This window comes from Molossus molossus, unplaced genomic scaffold, assembly GCF_014108415.1.
Source record: "Molossus molossus isolate mMolMol1 unplaced genomic scaffold, mMolMol1.p scaffold_m16_p_2, whole genome shotgun sequence".
NCBI lineage: Eukaryota > Metazoa > Chordata > Mammalia > Chiroptera > Molossidae > Molossus > Molossus molossus.
The window spans coordinates 130275855-130295079 of NW_023425355.1; the positions used below are offsets into that span (position 1 = coordinate 130275855).

Here is a 19225-nt window from a genome sequence, read left to right on the forward strand (position 1 = left end):
AACAACCAGATATATACAATATGTTGTATCAACAGTAAATAACAGAGACATTCACATAGTAAAGAACAACTTGTGTCATGTTTTCTCTTATGACCACATGTATATAAATCACCTATGAACTCTTCTAATACTGTCAACTTTACTCTCGATTTCTGAGTCATCCCAGAGCAAGTCTCTACCTCAAAAAAACCTAAAATGAAGAGTTAATGCAGTGTGGTAGTGGCATAGGAATACAAGACCTGAAGAAACAGAAAACAGAGCCCAGAAAAAGACCCAATTATTTATGGAAATTTAGCATATAATAAAGGTGGCATCTCATATCATCGGGGACAAGATGGATCTTTTAATAAGTAGTGCTGGCTACCCATTTGTAAAGCAAGAAACCAATATAAACACCAAATAGATCATAGAGATCAAAATTTAAAAAATAAAACCATACAAGTGTTTTAATAAAAAAGGCAAATTCCTTTGTAACCTGGGTCTGAGGAAAGTCTTTCTAACTATAATTCAAAACCCATTGGCAAAAAAAAAAAGATTAATAAATTCACTCACACCAGAAATTTTGTTTAAAGACAAAACAGGAGAAAATGTTTACAATCTTTCACAGATAAAGGACAAAAAGGAATGTGGGTAATAAATACAAACATATGGTTCACATAAAAGTACAGGCATACTTCATTTTACAGTGCTTCACTTTATTGCGCTTCACAGATGTTGCATTTGTTTGTGTGCTTGTTTTTTACAAAGTGAAGGTAAGATCTTTCACCAGCAAAAAGATTACAACTTGCTTTACTGCAATACTCACTTTATTGCGGTGGACTGGAACAGAACCCAAAATACCTCTGAGGGATGCCTGTCTATATTAACAGCTATTAAGTTTTATGAAAAAAATGCCCAACATTATTTGTAAAAGAAATGCAAATAAAAACCACAATGATATGTCATTTTTCACATATTAGAGTGGCAAAAATTCAAAAGCTTGACAACACACTCTGTTGGCAAAGCCATGGGGGTCTAAACAGATATACATTATTATTATTTTTTTTTTTTTTGCATTTATTTTCAGATAGAGCAGGAGGGAGAGAGGAAAAGAGAGAGAGAGAGAAACATCGACATGAGAGAGACACAACGAGTGGCTGCCACCCACACAACCCCAACCAGGGCCAGGGACAAACTGCAACCGAGGTACGTGCCCTTAGCGGGAACCGAACCCGGGCCTCTCTGGTCCGCGGGGTGACGCTCTAACTGCTGAGCCAAACCAGCCAGGGCTCAACAGACATACATTATTAACGGGAGTATAAAATGGGACAACTCCTATGGTGAAGAATTTGGCAATCTCTCATAAAACTTCACGTGCATTTACTTTCTGAGCCATAATCCCACTTCTAGGAATTTTCCCTGAGGAACACACCATTTGCAGAGTTATTCAATGCACTATTTATTTGTAATAGCAAATTATTGAAACTCTAATGTCCATTCAAGGAATTCATCTGGATAACACATGGTACAGCCATACAATGGAATACTATGCAGCTATATAGAAATAAAATAAGAAAAATTTTCCCTGTCCAGCCCAACCTCCTAATATACAGTTAACAAAACTAATGTCCCAAGAGGTGATGGGACTCATTCAAGGTGACGCAATTAACAACATAGCCAGAACTCTAACACAGACCTCCTTAGTTCAGGGAGATGAAAAAGCACAGGGGCTCATCTCATTTCATGCTCTTCGTCATGGACTCACAAAAACTAGGAATACACAACTAGCCACACTGCTACCAATAGGTACCAGTGTGTAGAATTACACAGGTTGGCAGAAACCAAGATGGCCTAATTTAAGCCATGAATGAATAAATAAATAACATCACACATGAGAAAAAATACACATTCTTATTCTCTGTAAAAGTAAAACACAGGAAGCCTGGCCGGTGTGGCTCAGAGGTTCAGTGTCAACCCATGACCAAGAGGTCGCCGGTTCGATTCCTGGTCAGGGCACATGCCCAGGTTGTGGGCCCGATCCCCGGGGCGGGGGGGTGCAGGAGGCAGCCAATTGATGTTCTCTCTCATCAGTGTTTCTCTCTCTCCCCCTTCCACTCTCTCTCTAAAATCAATAAAGAAAAAAAAATTTTTTAAAACACAGGAAAAATAATAAGAAACTATTAAAAATAGTGTGTTACCTGTGGAGATGAGTAGAGACAAGTAGAAAGCACAGGAATGAGCCCTGGCCGGTTTGGCTCAGCGGTTAGAGCGTCGGCCTGCGGTCCTGAGAGACCCGGGTTCGGTTCCCGCTAAGGGCGCGTACCTTGGTTGCAGTTTGTCCCCGGCCCTGGTTGGGTCGTGCGGGTGGCAGCCACTCGATGTGTTCCTTTCGCATCAATGTTTCTCTCTCTCTCTCTGTTCCTCTCTCTCCCTCCCACTCTACCTGAACAAAAAATGGAAAAATGTCCTCGGGTGAGGATTAAAAAAAAAAGAAAGCACAGGAATGAGAGCAAGATCTTACCTTCCTCTCTTGATATCACTTTGATTTTTAAATCATAAAAATGTTTTACAATATTCAAAAAAGAAATTAAGAGGATTTTTTAAAACCTAAATTTGAATACAAACAAAATAGCACATTAATAATATACCACACACACTCGCCCTGGCCGGTTTGGCTCAGCGGTTAGAGCGTCGGCCTGCGGTCCGGAGAGACCCGGGTTCGGTTCCCGCTAAGGGCACGTACTTCGGTTGCAGTTTGTCCCCGGCCCTGGTTGGTCGTGCGGGTGGCAGCCACTCGATGTGTCCCTTCACGTCGATGTTTCTCTCTCTCTCTCCCTTCTTCTCTCTCCCTCCCACTCTATCTGTACAAGAAATGGAAAAATATCCTCGGGTGAGGATAAAAAAAAAAAAAAAAAAATATACCACACACACACAAAAATTACTTCATACACCTTGTGAACACAGTACTCTGACTATATCTTAGTAGGATATATGTCAAAAACAAGTAAAACTGCAAAGAAATTATAAACTTCATTTAGAAAGGTTGTTGGTAGAGGTATTTAGTGATTCTAAAATTTCAAATATTTTGTATACATTTTAGAAGACAAGGGTTTTCACTGGACATGAAGGTAGATACAAACAGAGAATTGGGGCCCTGGCCGGTTTGGCTCAGCGGTTAGAGCGTCGGCCTGCGGTCCGGAGAGACCCGGGTTCGGTTCCCGCTAAGGGCACGTATATCGGTTGCAGTTTGTCCCCGGCCCTGGTTGGTCGTGCGGGTGGCAGCCACTCGATGTGTCCCTTTCACATCAATGTTTCCCTCTCTCTCTCTTCCTCTCTTTCCCTCCCACTCTGTCTGTACAAAAAATGGAAAAATGTCCTCGAATGAGGATAAAAAAATAAATAACTAAAAGTATGTTATTTAAAAAAAAAAAAAAAACAGAGAACTGGGGAAGATAAAGAACACTGTGGGGTTGGGTTTCAATTAAGTGTATCAGTATGAACTCACAGCACACAGAGCTATCAAATCTAGTTCTGTTCACTGAAAGGACCTAGAAACCATTATACTCCAGGAGCAATGAGTACATCCATTCCTCAGATCTGAATACCATTCTCCACTGAAAGAAATGGTTTCAGGGAGAAATGGTTAATTCCAGGTCTGAGCCAGGAATAGTACAAAGAGAACATGGAACATCTTGTTCACCAAAAGGCAAGTAAATGTTCAAAGACCAACGGGCCATGTCAAAAGGACTCAGGAGCCAGCTCAAAGGGGACCCACTGCCAAATTGGGATAATCTGAACATCAAAACACATGATGATAACAGACATTGAACTGTGACTGTAGTTTTGTTTAAATCCATAAGTATGAAGGGATAATTTTAAAAAGGGCCCTGGCCGGGGAGCAGTTGGTTAGAGCATCGTCCCAATATGCCAAGGTTGCAGGTTCAATCCCTGGTCAGGGTACAAACAAGAATCAACCAATGAATGCATAACTACATGGAACAACAAACTGATGTCTGTCTGTCTCTGTCTCTCTCTCTGTCTCTCTCCCCCTTCCTCCCTCCCTGAAATCAATAAATTTAAAAATTTTTAAATGAAGAAAAAGGAAAGAAAGGATCATCAATAGATGCTGAAAGCACTAGATAGAAGTTAGTGGGGAAAAAGAATATACACATTGTCTCAAATTATCACCCCATATTTGCATTAATTACAAAGGTAGAAATATATCTTTACAAGGAAGAGATCTGATAAACATCATCTTAAGAGATCAAACTGAGTACCACCAATAATGGGACAAACTGACATTATGTGCCCTGATATGATCAATGGGAAGAACACAACTTCATCTACATTATATTTTTGCCAAAATATTTCAACTGACTCCAAGCACAAAGAAGCAATCATGTAAATTCCAGATTGTGGGACATTCAACATAACCATCAGCCTGGTCCCTTTAAAAATGTCATAAAACACCAAAAAAAAAAAAAAAAAAAAAAGGCCAGGGGGAAGGGAAGAAGGAAGGGATGGTGCTTTTCTACACTAAATACAACTAAAGAGCCCCACCAGTGTGGTTCAGTGGTTGAGGATCGAACCATGCACCAAGAGGTCACCGGGTGGATTCCTGATCAGGGCACATGCCCAGGTTGTAGGCCCAATTCCCAGTGGGGGGGCATGTAAGAGGCGGCCAATTGATGTTCTCTCTCATCGATGTTTCAATCTCTCCCTCCCTCTGCCTTCCTCTCTCTCTAGAATCAATAAAGAAAAGATAACTTTTTTAAATAACTAAAGAGACATGAAAACTAAAGTCAACCCTGCATTATTGATTATTGGGATAACTGGGGAAATCTTACTATGGACAGTATTTTAGATAATATCATGAGAGTGGTATTGTGGCCAGGTAGACAACTATCCTTGTTCTTAGGAGGTCACTGCTGAAGCATGTACAGGTGACGTGTCACAGTATCTAAAACTTACTTTCAGTCAATTCACCAGAAATAAAGTCTCTGTATGTGGTTAGGAACAGGGAAGAGGGAGAAAGTAAACACAAGTTGCAAAATGTTAATCTACAAATTAGGGTCCAAACTTTCTGAAAAGGGCAAGATAGTACAGAATTTAGACTTTGCGGCCACATAGGTCTCTCTTGTGCTGTTGCATATTCTTCTTTGCATCTCTTTATTTTTAAAAAATTTTTACTTATATATTTTTTTGTTAATCCTCACCTGAGGACATTTTCCCACTGATTTTTTGATAGCGGGAGGAAGGGAGGGGGAGAGACAGAGAGAGAGAGAAACATCAATTGGCTGCCTCCAGCATGACCTCAGCTGGGGCCGGGGATCAAACTTGCAATGCAGGTATATGCCCTTGACTGGGAATCAAACCTGCAGCCCTTCAGTTCTTGGGCCAATGCTCTAACTAAATGCTGAGCGAAACCAGCCAGGGCTTTCTTTCTTTTAAAAAAAAAAATCTTGTCCTGGCTGGTTTGGCTCAGTGGTTGGAGCGTTGACCTGTAGACCAAAGGGTCAAAGGTTTGATTCTCAGAGTCATGCGGGAGGTAACCAATCAATGTGTCTCTCTAGCATCGATGTTTCTCTCTCTAAAAATCAATGGAAAAATATCCTTGGGTGAGGATTAACAAAAAAAATAAAATAATAATAAAAATTCTTTAGAAATGTAAAAACCCATCTTAGCCCAAGGGTTATACAATAACAGGCATAATTTCTTCCTGGAGTAATGAAAATGGGAAACTGTGGTGATGGCTACACAACTCTGAGAGTATATTAAACGCCATTGAAATGTATGTATACTTTAAATAAGTGAATTATATGGCATGTGAATTATATCTCAATAAAGCTGCTTAAAAATAAACTGGCTATGCCCTGGCAGGTTTGGCTCAGCAGTTAGAGTGTCAGTCTGCGGTCCAAAGAGACCCGGGTTCGGTTCCCACTAAGGGCATGTACCTCGGTTGCAGTTTGTCCCCAGCCCTGGTTGGTCGTGCGGGTGGCAGCCACTCGATGTGTTCCTTTCACGTCGATGTTTCTCTCTCTCCCTCCCACTCTATCTGAACAAAAAATGGAAAAATGTCCTCGGGTGAGGATAAAAATAAATAAATAAAAATAAATAAATAAATAAAAATAAACCGGCTATGAATGGGCCATAGTTTGCTGGTAACAAACTAAACCAAAAAACAGTACTGAAAAGAATTTTTCCTTCTCATCTGACAGGAACTAAATCAGGCTTATTTACTAAAAAAAAAAAATGTTTTCCAGTGATTGTGTAGCTAAGAAAATCCAACACATCCATTCACTATCATTTGGAATTTCAATTAAACAAAGCAAGTTGATTACTCAAAGTTCTAAACCTTGTTGTGGTACTGTACTATTATCAAAGAGCTAAAATTCAAAGTACGTCACTTCAGCAGAAATTAAAAGGCATCACTTATCAAAATCAGCAAGTCTAAAATAACTGTAAGACTGAAAATTCCAAAATAAGTGAAAGACCAAACTTTTTGGACAATAGAGACATGAAACTTCATTTCCTGGTGGTGGTATGCTTTTTACATTTAATTTTCTATGTAACTATGCTCCTCTCAATAGCAGAACATTTTCTATACCTAAAAACAATTGTGATAAGCCCTTTAAGGGATTAAAGGAAACAGTATCAAAGTACCAAGTCATCTCAAATTTTGAACAGTTCTTTAAATCTCAAAATGGCACTCTCTGGAAAACAAAATATAGCTACCTGTTTCATGGGAATCAAGGGCATCATCTTCAAGGTCGTCATCAAAAATCTCTCGGCCATCCTCCACATAGCCAATACCATCTGCAGGAACAAAATGTAATACTGGGATGAAGTTTCTAAAAGTGGCCAATATTTTAGCCATGACCAAATTAAAAAACTATATAATTTTTATACCCACTCAGATGTTCTCCTGGCCTGTGTTTTTTAAAATTTATCTTTATTGTAGAAAGCACTACAGATGTCTTTTTTCCCCATTGACATCCTCCTCCCTGCTCCCATCCCCCCCGCCCTCACCACACTGTTGTCTGTGTCTATTGGTTATGCATATAAGTTCTTTGCCATTTTTAAGTGCAGCAGAATCCTATTTAAACAGGTGGCAGATAAAAGAGCATCCACACAAGTTTTCTGAATCAAAACCAAAGGATATACAGACATCCCTCATTTTATTATGCTTCGTTTGACTGAGCTTCACCAGTGTTGCGTTTTTACAAACTGAAGGCAAGACCTTCACTAGCAAAAAGATTATGGCTCGCTTTATTGCGACACTCACTTTATTGCAGTGGTCTGGAACCAGATCTGCAATCTCTCTGATGTATGCCTGTACCTTCCTAGATCAACTAGGGAAATGATTTGGCCCACAGGATCAAAGTCTGCCACATATTGTACTTTACAGTAGTTTTACTCTACCAGAAGAATAAAGCATAAAAGAATGAAGATCACAAGCCCAGAAAAGTACCTCCTTCTATGAGGGAAAATTGGCAATATAGCCAAGTCCAATTACAGAAGTAGAAACATAAACATAGTCACAGGTGCAGTCTACACCTCCTCCTTATGGTCAGCATTCACGTACCCAAGAAGTCACACCATACCAGCAGGAACTTTGAGCTTTCCACAAGGTGTGTTAAGAACATGTGGACCACCCCTTGCATGGTGCTTTCCATTGCTCAAGGTAGTCCTCACACATACAGCCTCGTGTAATCCTCACAGCCATTCTATGAGCTAGGTCGTTTTCTTACTCCCATATTCCATGGGGATACCACACAAGTACATGGCTCCTCTCAATTCCTACACAGCCATTTCCTGGAGAATTTATACTATATCCTGAGGAATGTGCCTGGATTCTCCAAAATGCCCTTGAATAAACTTTCTATTGTTCTGCTTTCGTACTCTCAAATACTGTATTTGAGGAAAATCCAAACCAAAAGTATGATCTTAACAGAGCCTTACATCAGCCCGTGCACAGCAGTACGAAACGCAACTAAGACAGTGCCTGACAGGCAATTTCTTCCCACGTACCGTCATCCACAATCCAGTCATCATCCTGGCGTGCCTGAACCAGCTTCGAATACTGTTCTTCATCAACCTCTTCATAAACACTTGTGAAGTCCTCAACCTGCCGTCATACAAGTTTGAGAAAGCTTCAAATGGAGTGAAAGTGTTAAACAATGATGATGGAAAAAAATTGTCAAAATTGAAACTGGAATGGCAGCCTGAAGGAGTAGCTGCAACCAAATCATGAGTTCTGACTTTCAACACCACTACAGGGTTTTCCTTAAATAGACATCAATTAGCTTAGTATTCCTTTTAGGTGGGTGTTAACATAAGATATTAAATGATTCCATTAGCATAATACACTTGTCACACCATCAATTACTCATCTACTTCATAAAAAACAAACTGAATTATAGCCAATTCTTCGTTAGCTGCTTTGGGGATTATTCACTTATCATTTCTAGACTGGTGTCTCCTGTATTTAGCAAACCTATAAGGCATGTCACCTCCCTCTCCATTAGCTGATATTGCCCTGCAAATAGACGATAATGTTAATAACTGGTTCAACCAACCAAATATAATTCAAAGGGGAAAACCTCACCCCTCCATCCCCCTCCAAAAGTTACCAAAACATACTATATTCCACGGATACACTAGAAATGGTTTTTGAATGATCTGTTTTAATTACCACTGATCCCCCACCTTTCTCAGGTCGTGAGACTGCAGACACACAAACAGAGCTACTAGAAGCAACCATCAATAGACAAATGAATAAAGAGGTGGTCTATGTATATAATGGAATACTACTCAGCCATAAAAAGAATGAAATCTTGCCATTTGGGACAACATGGATGGACCTTGAAGACGTTAATTGTTAAGTGAAATAAGTTAGACAGAGAAAGACAAATACCACATGATTTTGCTTATATGTGGAATTTAAAAAGAAAACAAAACCAGACTCATAGATATAGAAAACAGACTTATGGTTGCTGGGTTGGGGGGGGTGGACAAAATGGATGAAGTGAACCAAGAGGTACAAACTTCCAGATATAAAATAAATAAGTTAGCCCTGGCCGGTTTGGCTCAGTGGTTAGAGTATAGGCCTAGGGACTGAAGGGTCACCAGTTCAGTTCCTGGTCAAGGGCACATACCTGGGTTGCAGGTTCAATCCCTGGGCCCAGTCAGGATTGTGCAGGAGGCAATCAATCCATGTGTCTCTCTCACATCGATGTTTTTTTCTTTCTCTCTCTTTCTCTCCCTTCCTCCTTCCTTCCCTCCCTCCCTTCCACTCTCTAAAAAAAAAAAAATCAATGGAAAAATATCCTCTGGTAAGAATTAACAAAAAAAATGAATAAATAAGTTATGGGGATATAATATACAGCATGGGGAATATAAACGATAATACTGTATCGATTTTGTACGGTGACAAATTCAAATGGGGAATCATTCAAAAACCATTTTTAGTGTACCTGCAGAATACAGTGTTTTGCTAACTTCTAGAGAATGATCACCACACTGTACACCTGAAACTAATATAATATTGTATAACAATTAAACTTCAATTTTTAAAAAACTGCTGAGCTACTTAGAGGGCAAGTCCAGGGAGTGAAAAGTCCTCTAATCACATAGGATGTGTGACCGCCAGAGTGCACGCAGAACACCATGAACTATCGGCATGAATAGAGCAGACCACCTCAGCACAGGTAAAGCAACAAACGAAACAGATGCACACCACTCCTGCAGCTGCTGTGGTAACAGGCCATCAACTCCTCAGATGAGAATTTGGTGGGCTGGTTAGCAAGAACTCAGATGCCTCTTAATTATTATTATTTTCTCTTTATTGATTTTAGAGAGAGAGGAAGGGAGAGGAAGAGAGAGAGAGAAACATCAATGACAGAGAACACGGATTGGCTGCCTCCTGCATGCCCCCCACTGGGGATTTGGCCCATAACCCAGGCATATGCCCTGACTGGGAATCGAACCAGCGACCTCTTGGTGCCTGGGTCATTGCTCAACCACTGAGCCACAACAGCCAGGCTCAGATGCCTCTTTAAAAAGTATTCCCTTCTCACCCCGCCAGAACGGCTCAGTGGTTGAGCATCGACCAATGCGCCAAGAGGTCGCTGGTTCAATCCCCCGTCAGGGCACATGCCCAGGTTTCAGGCTCAATCTCCAGAAGGGGGTGTGCAGGAGGCAGCCAATCAATGTTTCTCTCTCATCATGGATGTTTTTTTTTCTCTCTCTCCCTTTCCCTTCCCCTCCCTCGCTAACAAAAAAAAAGTCAATAATTAAAAGTTCCCCCTTCTCTTGAGAGTTCTGCCTTATCAAGTGGGGGTGTGGAGGAAACAACTAACTCCACCCGAGGAGCTAAGACCCTAAGAAGAAACACTTTGAGCGCACAATGGGTAGAGCTGACTGGATTTCTGCTACACCTACAAGGCTATAATCATTACAGGACTAGGCATAGTTTTCACCTCCTGTTTTAATCCATTCTATAGGGATCATTGGCAAATACTGATTTGGTCTTTCACCATTTGATAATAGAAGCTACCTGCCCTACTAAATTAAGTTTTAGACAACTCAAACACAGACTAATCCAATTAATTATCTGTGCTGGCCGATTTCTATTTTTGGGCAGGGGACAAGATAGTTTTTTTGTTGAAGTCTATGAGGCACACTTTGTCTCTTATTTAAGCAACTCACTTATATACTATCAAAAAGATACCAGAGCCCGGCTGGTGTGGCTCAGTGGTTGAGCACTGACCCATGCACCAAAAAGTTGCTGGTTCGATTCCTGGTCAGGACACATGCCCAGGTTGTAGGCCCGATCCCCGGTGACGGGCATGCTGGAGGCAGCCAATCAATGTTCTCTCTCATTGATGTTTCTATCGCTCTCTCCCTCTCCTTTCCTTTCTCTAAAATCAATAAAGAAAAAAATAATAAAAAAAGATACCAGAAAACTTTTCTTAAAAATCATTTTGAGTAACAAGTTATTTTGACTTGATCTCTAAAATCATTGCTACTGCTCAACATAAACTCTTAGAGCCATGCAATTAACACCAGTGACGAAAGGAAAATCAATCATATTGTGTCAATATCTGAAGTACTCACAGAGGGAAAGTGGGCTGGGAGATAGGTGGAGGTGGGCAAAGGCAGGGAGTGGGGTGAATGGAAACAGAAGGAGATTTTGGCCCTGGTCGGTTTGGCTCAGCGGTTAGAGCATCGACCTGCGGTCCAGAGAGACCGGGGTTCGGTTCCCGCTAGAGAAGGAGATTTTGCTTGGGGCAGTGGGCATATGATGCAGTGTGCAGATGATGTTTGGTTGAGGTATATGCTTGAAATCTGTATGGTTTTTCAAACCAATGTCACTCCAATAAATTCAATAAAAATATGCCTTACTCCTGCTTTACTGTAATCCTTTTAGCAGCCCTTTAAGATTTGGTTGACTCATTTAACTTGAATGAATGATGTCAAATGACAAAAATCCCCTTCTGCTTGCTTAATTGCCCAATAGAGTAGAGGCCATGGTTAAACACAAATATTCTGAAGCCTGGGTTGAAATCAAGGCTCTGCCACTGTGACCTCAGATTTCTCAACTACAAAATGCTCTTAATCATAGTATCTAACTTTCTGTGGTTGTTAGAAGAATTAAATAAGTGAACATATTTGTAAAAGCACTTGGAATAGTGTTAGCAAAAAAGTATATTAGTTGTTGTTATTTTCTAGTATTAATTAATAACTTTCTGGCCCTGAAGCAGTTAAGAACTCAGGGAACATGGTGAAGGTGAAGCTAAACAATACTGCACAGGTAGTAGTCACTCTGTTTTTATCTACAGGCCATAAAACAGTGGGTACAGGAAAACAGCCAAAATGGCGTAACATTCACTCTTCCATCAGGGCACAGGAAGTAAGGTCCAAGTCACCACTGCCACTCCCCTTGCAAATTAAATTAGGAAAACCAATGATTTCCAAGGATAAGTAGTACTTAGCTAGTCTGCTCAATATCTTAAGAGTAAAGTAAACGCATCTCTGTGGTCCCCCCAACAAACCCATGGACTTACCAGATATGCAGGGTGCTTAATAAGGAAATAGATATATAGAGAGCTACTTTCATTTCAGAATTGTGAAAGCACCTATAAAGTGCCTCACAGGAACTTTAAGGGTCAAATGGCTATAAATTAGATGAAGCACAGGAGAAAAAAAAAAAAAAACAGAAAAATGGTTACTTACTTCATATTTATACTTCTCACCAGCTTTAGCCTTTTTCAGTCTTTCGAGAGCTTCCTGGCGCCCTTTCTTTGATTTCTTTTCTCGTCGGGATCGAGAAGCTACAAAACTCCCCGAATCTGACACAGCTGGAAAAAGCCAAATTTACATAAGATGTTACAATTTTGTTAGCCATCTTGCCTCAAAAACAAAAAAATACTTCTAGCCAATAGTAATACACAATTTCAAAATTATACAAATGAATACATATTTTTTTAATGACTATACAGTAAACCTCAATTTTGTGGACCTAGATTTAATGAACTTCGGATTTAACAGACAAAATTTCTGGTCCATATGTCAAATGTGAAAATGAACACCCTGTTAATTTTATTTTTGTAATTTTTTTAAATCCTCACCCGAGGATATTTTTCCATTTATCTTCAGACAGAGTAGGAGGGGGAGAAAGAGAGAGGGAGAAAAACATCGCTGTGAGAGAGACACATCGACTGCCTCCTGAACAACCCCGAACAAGGTTGGGGACTGAACTGCAACCTTGACCAGAATCGAACCCTTGACTCTTTGGTCTACAAGCTGATGTGCTAACCGCTGAGCCAAACTGGCCAGGGCCGCCCTGTTAATTTTAAAATGCTTTTAAGCAAGATTTGCTTATTATTAAATTAACAGGGTTTTTTTTTTGTTATTAATTCACTGTTATTTTTTTAGCAAATTTTAGATAATGGGCCATATGTTGGAAAAAAACATTGTAGTAATTTCGCGACATAAATAAATATTACATATCTACAACTACAGTCTACGTATTTAAATCCAAGACTCACTGCTGTAAACAATGCTCAGTGAATGATTAGCACGTGATCACAATGCATATCACGCAGTAATTGCTTCTGCTGTTGCATGGCATGACTTTCTGCAGCAGTTTTTTTGTTTTGTTTTAATCATCATCGGAGGATTGATATTTAGAGAGAAGAAGGGAGGGAGACAGGGAGAAACATTGATGTCAGAGAGACACATTGATTGGTTGCCTCCTGCACGCTCCTTGACCGACAGGAGATCGACCCTACAACCCTTGACCAAACTCAAACCCGAGACCCTTTGGTGGGGGAGGGGTGACGCTCTAACCACTGAAGGACACCGGCCAGGGCTCAGAGGCAGTTTTAAAAGGTGTGTGCTGCCCTGGCTGGTTTGGCTCTGTGGTCAGAGCGTCTGCCGGGGGACCAATGAGTCGCAGATTCTATTACAGTTAAGGGCACGTACCTCGGTTGCGGTTTGGTCCCCAACCCTGATCAGGGTCGTTCGGGAGGCAACCAATCGATATGTCTCTCTCACATCAATGTTTCTGTCTGTCTCTTTCTCTCCCCCTCCTTCCCTCCCACTCTATCTGAAGATAAATGGAAAAATATCCTCAGGTGAGGATTTAAAAAAGAGTGTGTGCTGACTGTTTTCCCAACATGCACTAAGCCACACCTCAGCCGTGTGCATTTATTCACGATGACTGGTGAAGGCATGCATTTACTAGACCTAGTCAGTATAAATTTAAAATTACAGTAATACACATAGAAAACTTTTCTGTGAAATTAAACTTTTCATAATTACTTAATTTTAATTACACAAACATGTCTACATAACTTAAAACAGGTAAAGTAATTTGTCAATTTTTTAACACATGCATTTGGAAAACCTACTTTATTATATAATGGACATTGGGCTTTAACGGACACCCTCTCACCCAAATTAGTCCATTATATCAAGGTTTTACTCTAGTTCCCAAAGTTCATGGCCAAGCCTGCAGACTCTTCACAGATGTTCTCTGAGATACAGTTGAAACAACTAGAGCAGCTGTTATTTTTTTTTTCCTCCAAAAAAAGAAAAATTCCAAATTCAATTGATATCTCCTAGACACTAGAGAAGGGAGATTAGCCACTAGTCCATAACTTTTCCACTACAAATGAGGGGCCTAGTAGAGTTATAAAAGAGTTGTATGCTATTAATCAACATTTGGCACAATTTAAGGAGCACCTGCTCTTTGCAAAGTACTAGGTGCTCTGAGAGACACAAAGATTAAAAAGATATGGTCCCCATATTCAGAGAACTTAAAATCTAAAATGGGAGATAAATAGCAACTAACTCTAAAACAATCTTTAGAAGTCATACATGCCATAATAGATGTTCAGATAAAGTATCTGGAACTTTAAAGGAGGGATAAGTTGGCGGTTGGGAGAATTTAACAAAGATGACTCTGAAAAGAATCTTGATTCCTTCACTGATTTCCAGGCCTCACTTAGTTGGTTATGACATTATAGGATGACAATGAAAAATTACAAAGGTTAAAATGTTTTGTCAAAAATTACTGAAATACCAGAGTTGCTTCAGTGATCATTCATTCAACTTCTGAATTATTCATACTTTTGGTCATTATAAACTGACCACCTCACACACATACTGAAAAGATTTCATCCACAGAATTAAGACTTTCATATACCAGCTGATGAATAACCAAGTCAAGCGAGACAGTGTTACCTGCCAGCCATAAGCTTAGGCTCAGCATGATTGCCATCTATGCCTGTGAAATTGAGTATTTTATTGTATTTGGTACTAATTATTTTATAAAAAGGAGTAGGCACAGGAAAGGAAAAATATTGATAAGAGGCATCCTAAAAGCTCCAATCTGACTGCAAAATTTTTAACAACATTAGGCAGTTTGACTAAGTGTTTGACTGAAATAGGAGATGCAATTTAAAGAACATGTACCAAATGCTGGCAATAAACTATTGAAAAGTATATCTCAAAAGTGAAGCATAATTAGAGATCTTATTTCTTCTAGCTTCCTGGAAATAGAATCTCTTTACACTTCAGTCTATTTTTTGACTTTCAAATCCATTTTCAGAAAGGCATTAAGTAAAAATTAAGGACTGCAGGTACTTTATGATGACAGCCACAAAATCTTGGGTATCAATCAAATGATTTCAAAAAATCACAAGCAAGCCTAGATGAAACAGTTTCAGGGATTACTGAACATAACCACTGTGAGCGAAAAGTAGGCCTCAGTGTTCCCTTCAAGATTCTCGACTCCTCTAGATTAACCTGACAAAATCTATAGTCTTCAAATGGACTTCCTCCACAGGCAACTATGCGCCACTCTACAGGGCTTGGGGTGCAATCACAAATATGACAGAGGTGCCTGTCCTCAAGGGGCTCAGAGTCAAGTAAAGCAAGAGGACCTAAGGCTCCCACTGTCATATAAACAGGGTGCCACATAAGAGGTAAGAACATCGTACTGAGGAAGTGTAGACGAGAGAGCTGTTAATTTTGCCTGGGAAATCAGGGAAAGCTTCACAGGAAACGTTTTCCAACACAGACCCAGAAAGAGGAGTACAGGGTAAAAAGTGGTGTAAGCAGAGGAAAAGGCATGAGCCAAATTACAATGGGATGAAAAGGCAAGATGTATTCAGAAACCGAGAGAAAGTCAGTGTGGCAGGTAAGACACTGAGAGTGTGGAGTGAGTGGAAGGGCGGGAGATTAGGGAGAAGCAGCACAACCCAGCTCTGCCATTTACTGAACAACATGAGACCACCAGTTATCTTCTCTGCACGGCACTGCTTAGCTGTCTTGCTGTTGTTTAAGCTGCCCAGCATCAGAACCTGCCTGTGAAACTCCCAACTTACAAGTCTTGATGGGACAACAGACGCTGAAAAGGCGGATGCTCTTTCCCAGACACCCTTGCAGCTAGGGCATGCGCATATAAAATAGGCTTTACCAATTAGGAACACCTGCTCAGACTTTAAATCAGAAGCTAGTGTCGAAAGGAAAGGGGGTGGGCTAAGGAAAGATTCTATAAGTAGCAACAGCTGCAGGAAGATTAAGTAACAGTGCCAGCAATGATATCTATAGCTATAACAACAAGCTATAACCTCAAGTACTTGGCCATGGTTGGCAATGACCTCCTCATTGGACCAGTTTTGTGACATGATTTCAATCACTATTCCTGGCTAAGCAGCCCTCACACCAACTCTCCAGTCCTCCTGGAGTTTCTGCGAACAGCACAATATCTTTCTAATAAGTTACTTTTCTGTTTAAATTAGCTAGAATTCACAAATGAAAAATAATTGGTCGTGGCTTCTTGTTTTCTTTTTTTTCCCCCAATGGTCAATAAAATTATAAAATTGTAAAAAATAAAAAAAAAAAATTAGCTAGAGTTGGTTACTATACCTTACACCTAAGGACTCAGACTAATGCCAAGTCTCAGGGTCCTTATCTGTGAAATGGGGATAGATAATCATGAAGACTTCATAAAGTTATTAAGGAGTAAGTGAAGATACATGGCTTTGTACTCAGCAATATAAGAGAAGCTCATTTAATGTTTGTGTGTGTATAGATGCAGAGTAGTCTCACACACACATACACTTAGCAGTACCATGGTCTAGCATCTAGAAAACAAAAATAAAGCAAAGCCATTTTCTCAGGGAAGCCTCAATACAGCACTGCATATAATTAGGTGTTTATGATCTCAACTCCATGAAGACAAAAAACATGTCCAGATTATCTACCACTGTAACACCAGAACCATGCTGAATGTCTATACTTAGTAGGTACATCAAGTATTTGATGGATGAACAAATGAATAAACCATTATACATGCTTTAATCATTAAATTCTCCCTGATCCCTTTTCATATATATAAAAACAGCTACTTATAGACCTTTCAACTTTTCACTGCCCTTCTCATGGTACTCCACCTAATACTTGAGAGGAAAAAGACCTACGTTTTCCTTTTTGGAACGTCTCCAATGTTTCATGTAGTAAGTTAGCAAAAAAGAATAAGCACGAAAAAAATCCAGTTACAAAGGTTTAAATATTTGGTTCAAAATTACCATCTGAAGTACCTCCATCCTCCCCAAAAGCGGACATGAGCCTGCAACAGTCTTTCATCTAACAATCTTTCAGTAAACTCTAAAGGAAAAATTCCAGTCACAAGTCTCCAGCAACACTTAATCAACGCCATGACTTAAGAGGGGTCTCAAGATTGCACAGTACCCTCCAAAGAGTGATTTCTTGATGTTCACAGATGTTGTACAGTTTTTAGGATGAAGAAACAGCTTAGTGACAAATCACTGATGTAGGGCTGCAAAGACTGTTCACGGACTCACATCCTACATCCCATTTGTAATCCAGGCTAGTTGACTCTCCAAAATAAATTGTCTTAAAGACGAAAGGCTAGAAGAACAAATTGAAATCTCTGATTCACAACTAGATGAATGCAAAGGAAGCTGATTAGGAAGCAAGTTCTCATTAATAGTGATGCATTTGAGTGACAGATGTGACGCTTCAGCCAAGAAAGTGAAGCATCTGATTTTAAGTTAGAAGTTCACTGAAGTTAAGTCACACTTTAGTTGAACACTTCAAAAAAATCAGAAATCAGACAAAGCCATTTGCATTTTTGTACTCTATTTTTGGAAATAAAAGATTACCACTGAAAACGGAGTACACAGGGCATTTGAAATGCTACTGAACTGTTTTTTTTTTAAGCTTCATCAGAGATGACTAGATTGTGAACACTATTTCTATGCAATACTTTAAGAACTTTCTATAGAATTTGAAAGAAAAATTGTTAATGCATCAAGTAGAAACCCAGTAGCTAAAAAGACTAAATGCATCTGTACTTTCTGGTGACAGCACGTAAAGTTTTCTTTACAAGGCATAACAATTCTCCTGGGAGTTTCTATAAAGAGGATGACATATATCCTGGCCCTCAAGCGCATAGTTGGGGTGGCTGTAGTGAAATACTTTCAGTCAAAACTGTGCCCCGCCGGGGACCAGCCTTGATAAAGGTGTGCCCAGAATGTGGGACACGGCTCATCAAAAGAAAAGAAGACAGGCAGGCTAGTGTGAAGACCCGCAGTGACCGAGGTGAAGCAGCCTCCCAAACAAAAAGCCCCGAGTTTGGGGGGGGGGGTGCCAGGAGCAAACGGCCCTGCAGGGAAGCCACGTCCTGTGCCAGATAAATCCCAGCCTCGGGCGACCAAGGTCCGCGCCCAAACAGACCCGCGGGGCAACCTGGGCACGCGCCTCCCACGGGAAAAATAAAAGAGATCCACCCTCTAGCCCCTACCACCCACAATCATGCCATGGTCCCCAGACTCCCAACCCGGGACCCCGCGTGGCCCCAGCTCACAGTCGTCCCCGTGCACGGGCGCCATGGTCCCGGAGTCTCTCGATTCCGCGCCAAGCAGCCTGAAACTGGAGCGGGGGCAGATACAGGCGCCAGCCTGAAAGCCAATCAGCGGCTCGGGAGGCTGCGGACTTCCGCTGCGGCGCGCGCCCCGCCGCTGCGCCGCCGCGCCGCCCGCCTCGCCCCGCCCCCCCGCGCCGCCCCGCCCCGCCCCGCCGCGCAGTCCGCCCGGGCGCGCGTTTGGGGACCCATGGTTGACCCCTGAGGGGAAAAACTCTCGCGCGGGGCCGAGGCCGAGAAGAGCAGGAAAAAGAAACGGTCGGGCTCTGGAAAGGAGCCTACTGGAGACTCGCTGCGCAGGCGCACCCATACTGATGGGAAAAGATATGGGTGCATTGGAGCTCGCGCTCTCTGGTTCTGAGAGGTGATTTTCCCGGAAAAGAGGCGCGGGCGGGCAGTAGGATGGGCGTGGTTGTACCGGTTTCCCAGGAGCATGGGAAAGTGCCTGCCACCAGCTACGTACTCTGAGTCTGGCCTGATACTTTACTTCTCAGAGTGTGAACACAGTCGCTGTGTGCTTTAGATACATAGAATAGATATCACCACATAAAGGCAGGTGCACCATGTTAGCCAAACGACCAAAAAGTAGCATCACCAATAAGAGGTAATCAATCCTCTGCCTCCACTTGGAAAAAAGAACCATCACCTATATAGTCTTCTTGCAAAAAATGTTTAACCTGAATCTAACCATGAAGAAATAATCAGATGTATTCAAAACATAGGGCAATTTATAAGACATCGGGTCTCGACTCCTGCAGAATGTCAATGTTATGAAAGACAAAAAGG

The 19225-nt window shown here is 41.0% G+C and overlaps 1 protein-coding gene across 5 annotated transcripts in view; it reads right to left on the reverse strand.

The window, feature by feature from the left end:
* Positions 1-18422, reverse strand: part of POLA1 (DNA polymerase alpha 1, catalytic subunit) — a 321724-nt gene extending 303302 nt beyond the window's left edge. For all 5 annotated transcript variants that reach the window (XM_036270523.1, XM_036270528.1, XM_036270524.1 and 2 more), the window contains exons 1-4: positions 18383-18422; positions 12217-12341; positions 8011-8107; positions 6715-6795 (exon numbers count right to left, since the gene is read on the reverse strand). In XM_036270523.1, the coding sequence (XP_036126416.1) occupies positions 6715-6795; positions 8011-8107; positions 12217-12341; positions 18383-18407 (328 nt within the window). In that variant the 5' untranslated portion in view covers positions 18408-18422. The remainder of the gene's footprint in view (positions 1-6714; positions 6796-8010; positions 8108-12216; positions 12342-18382) is intronic.
* Positions 18423-19225: the final 803 nt, after the last annotated feature.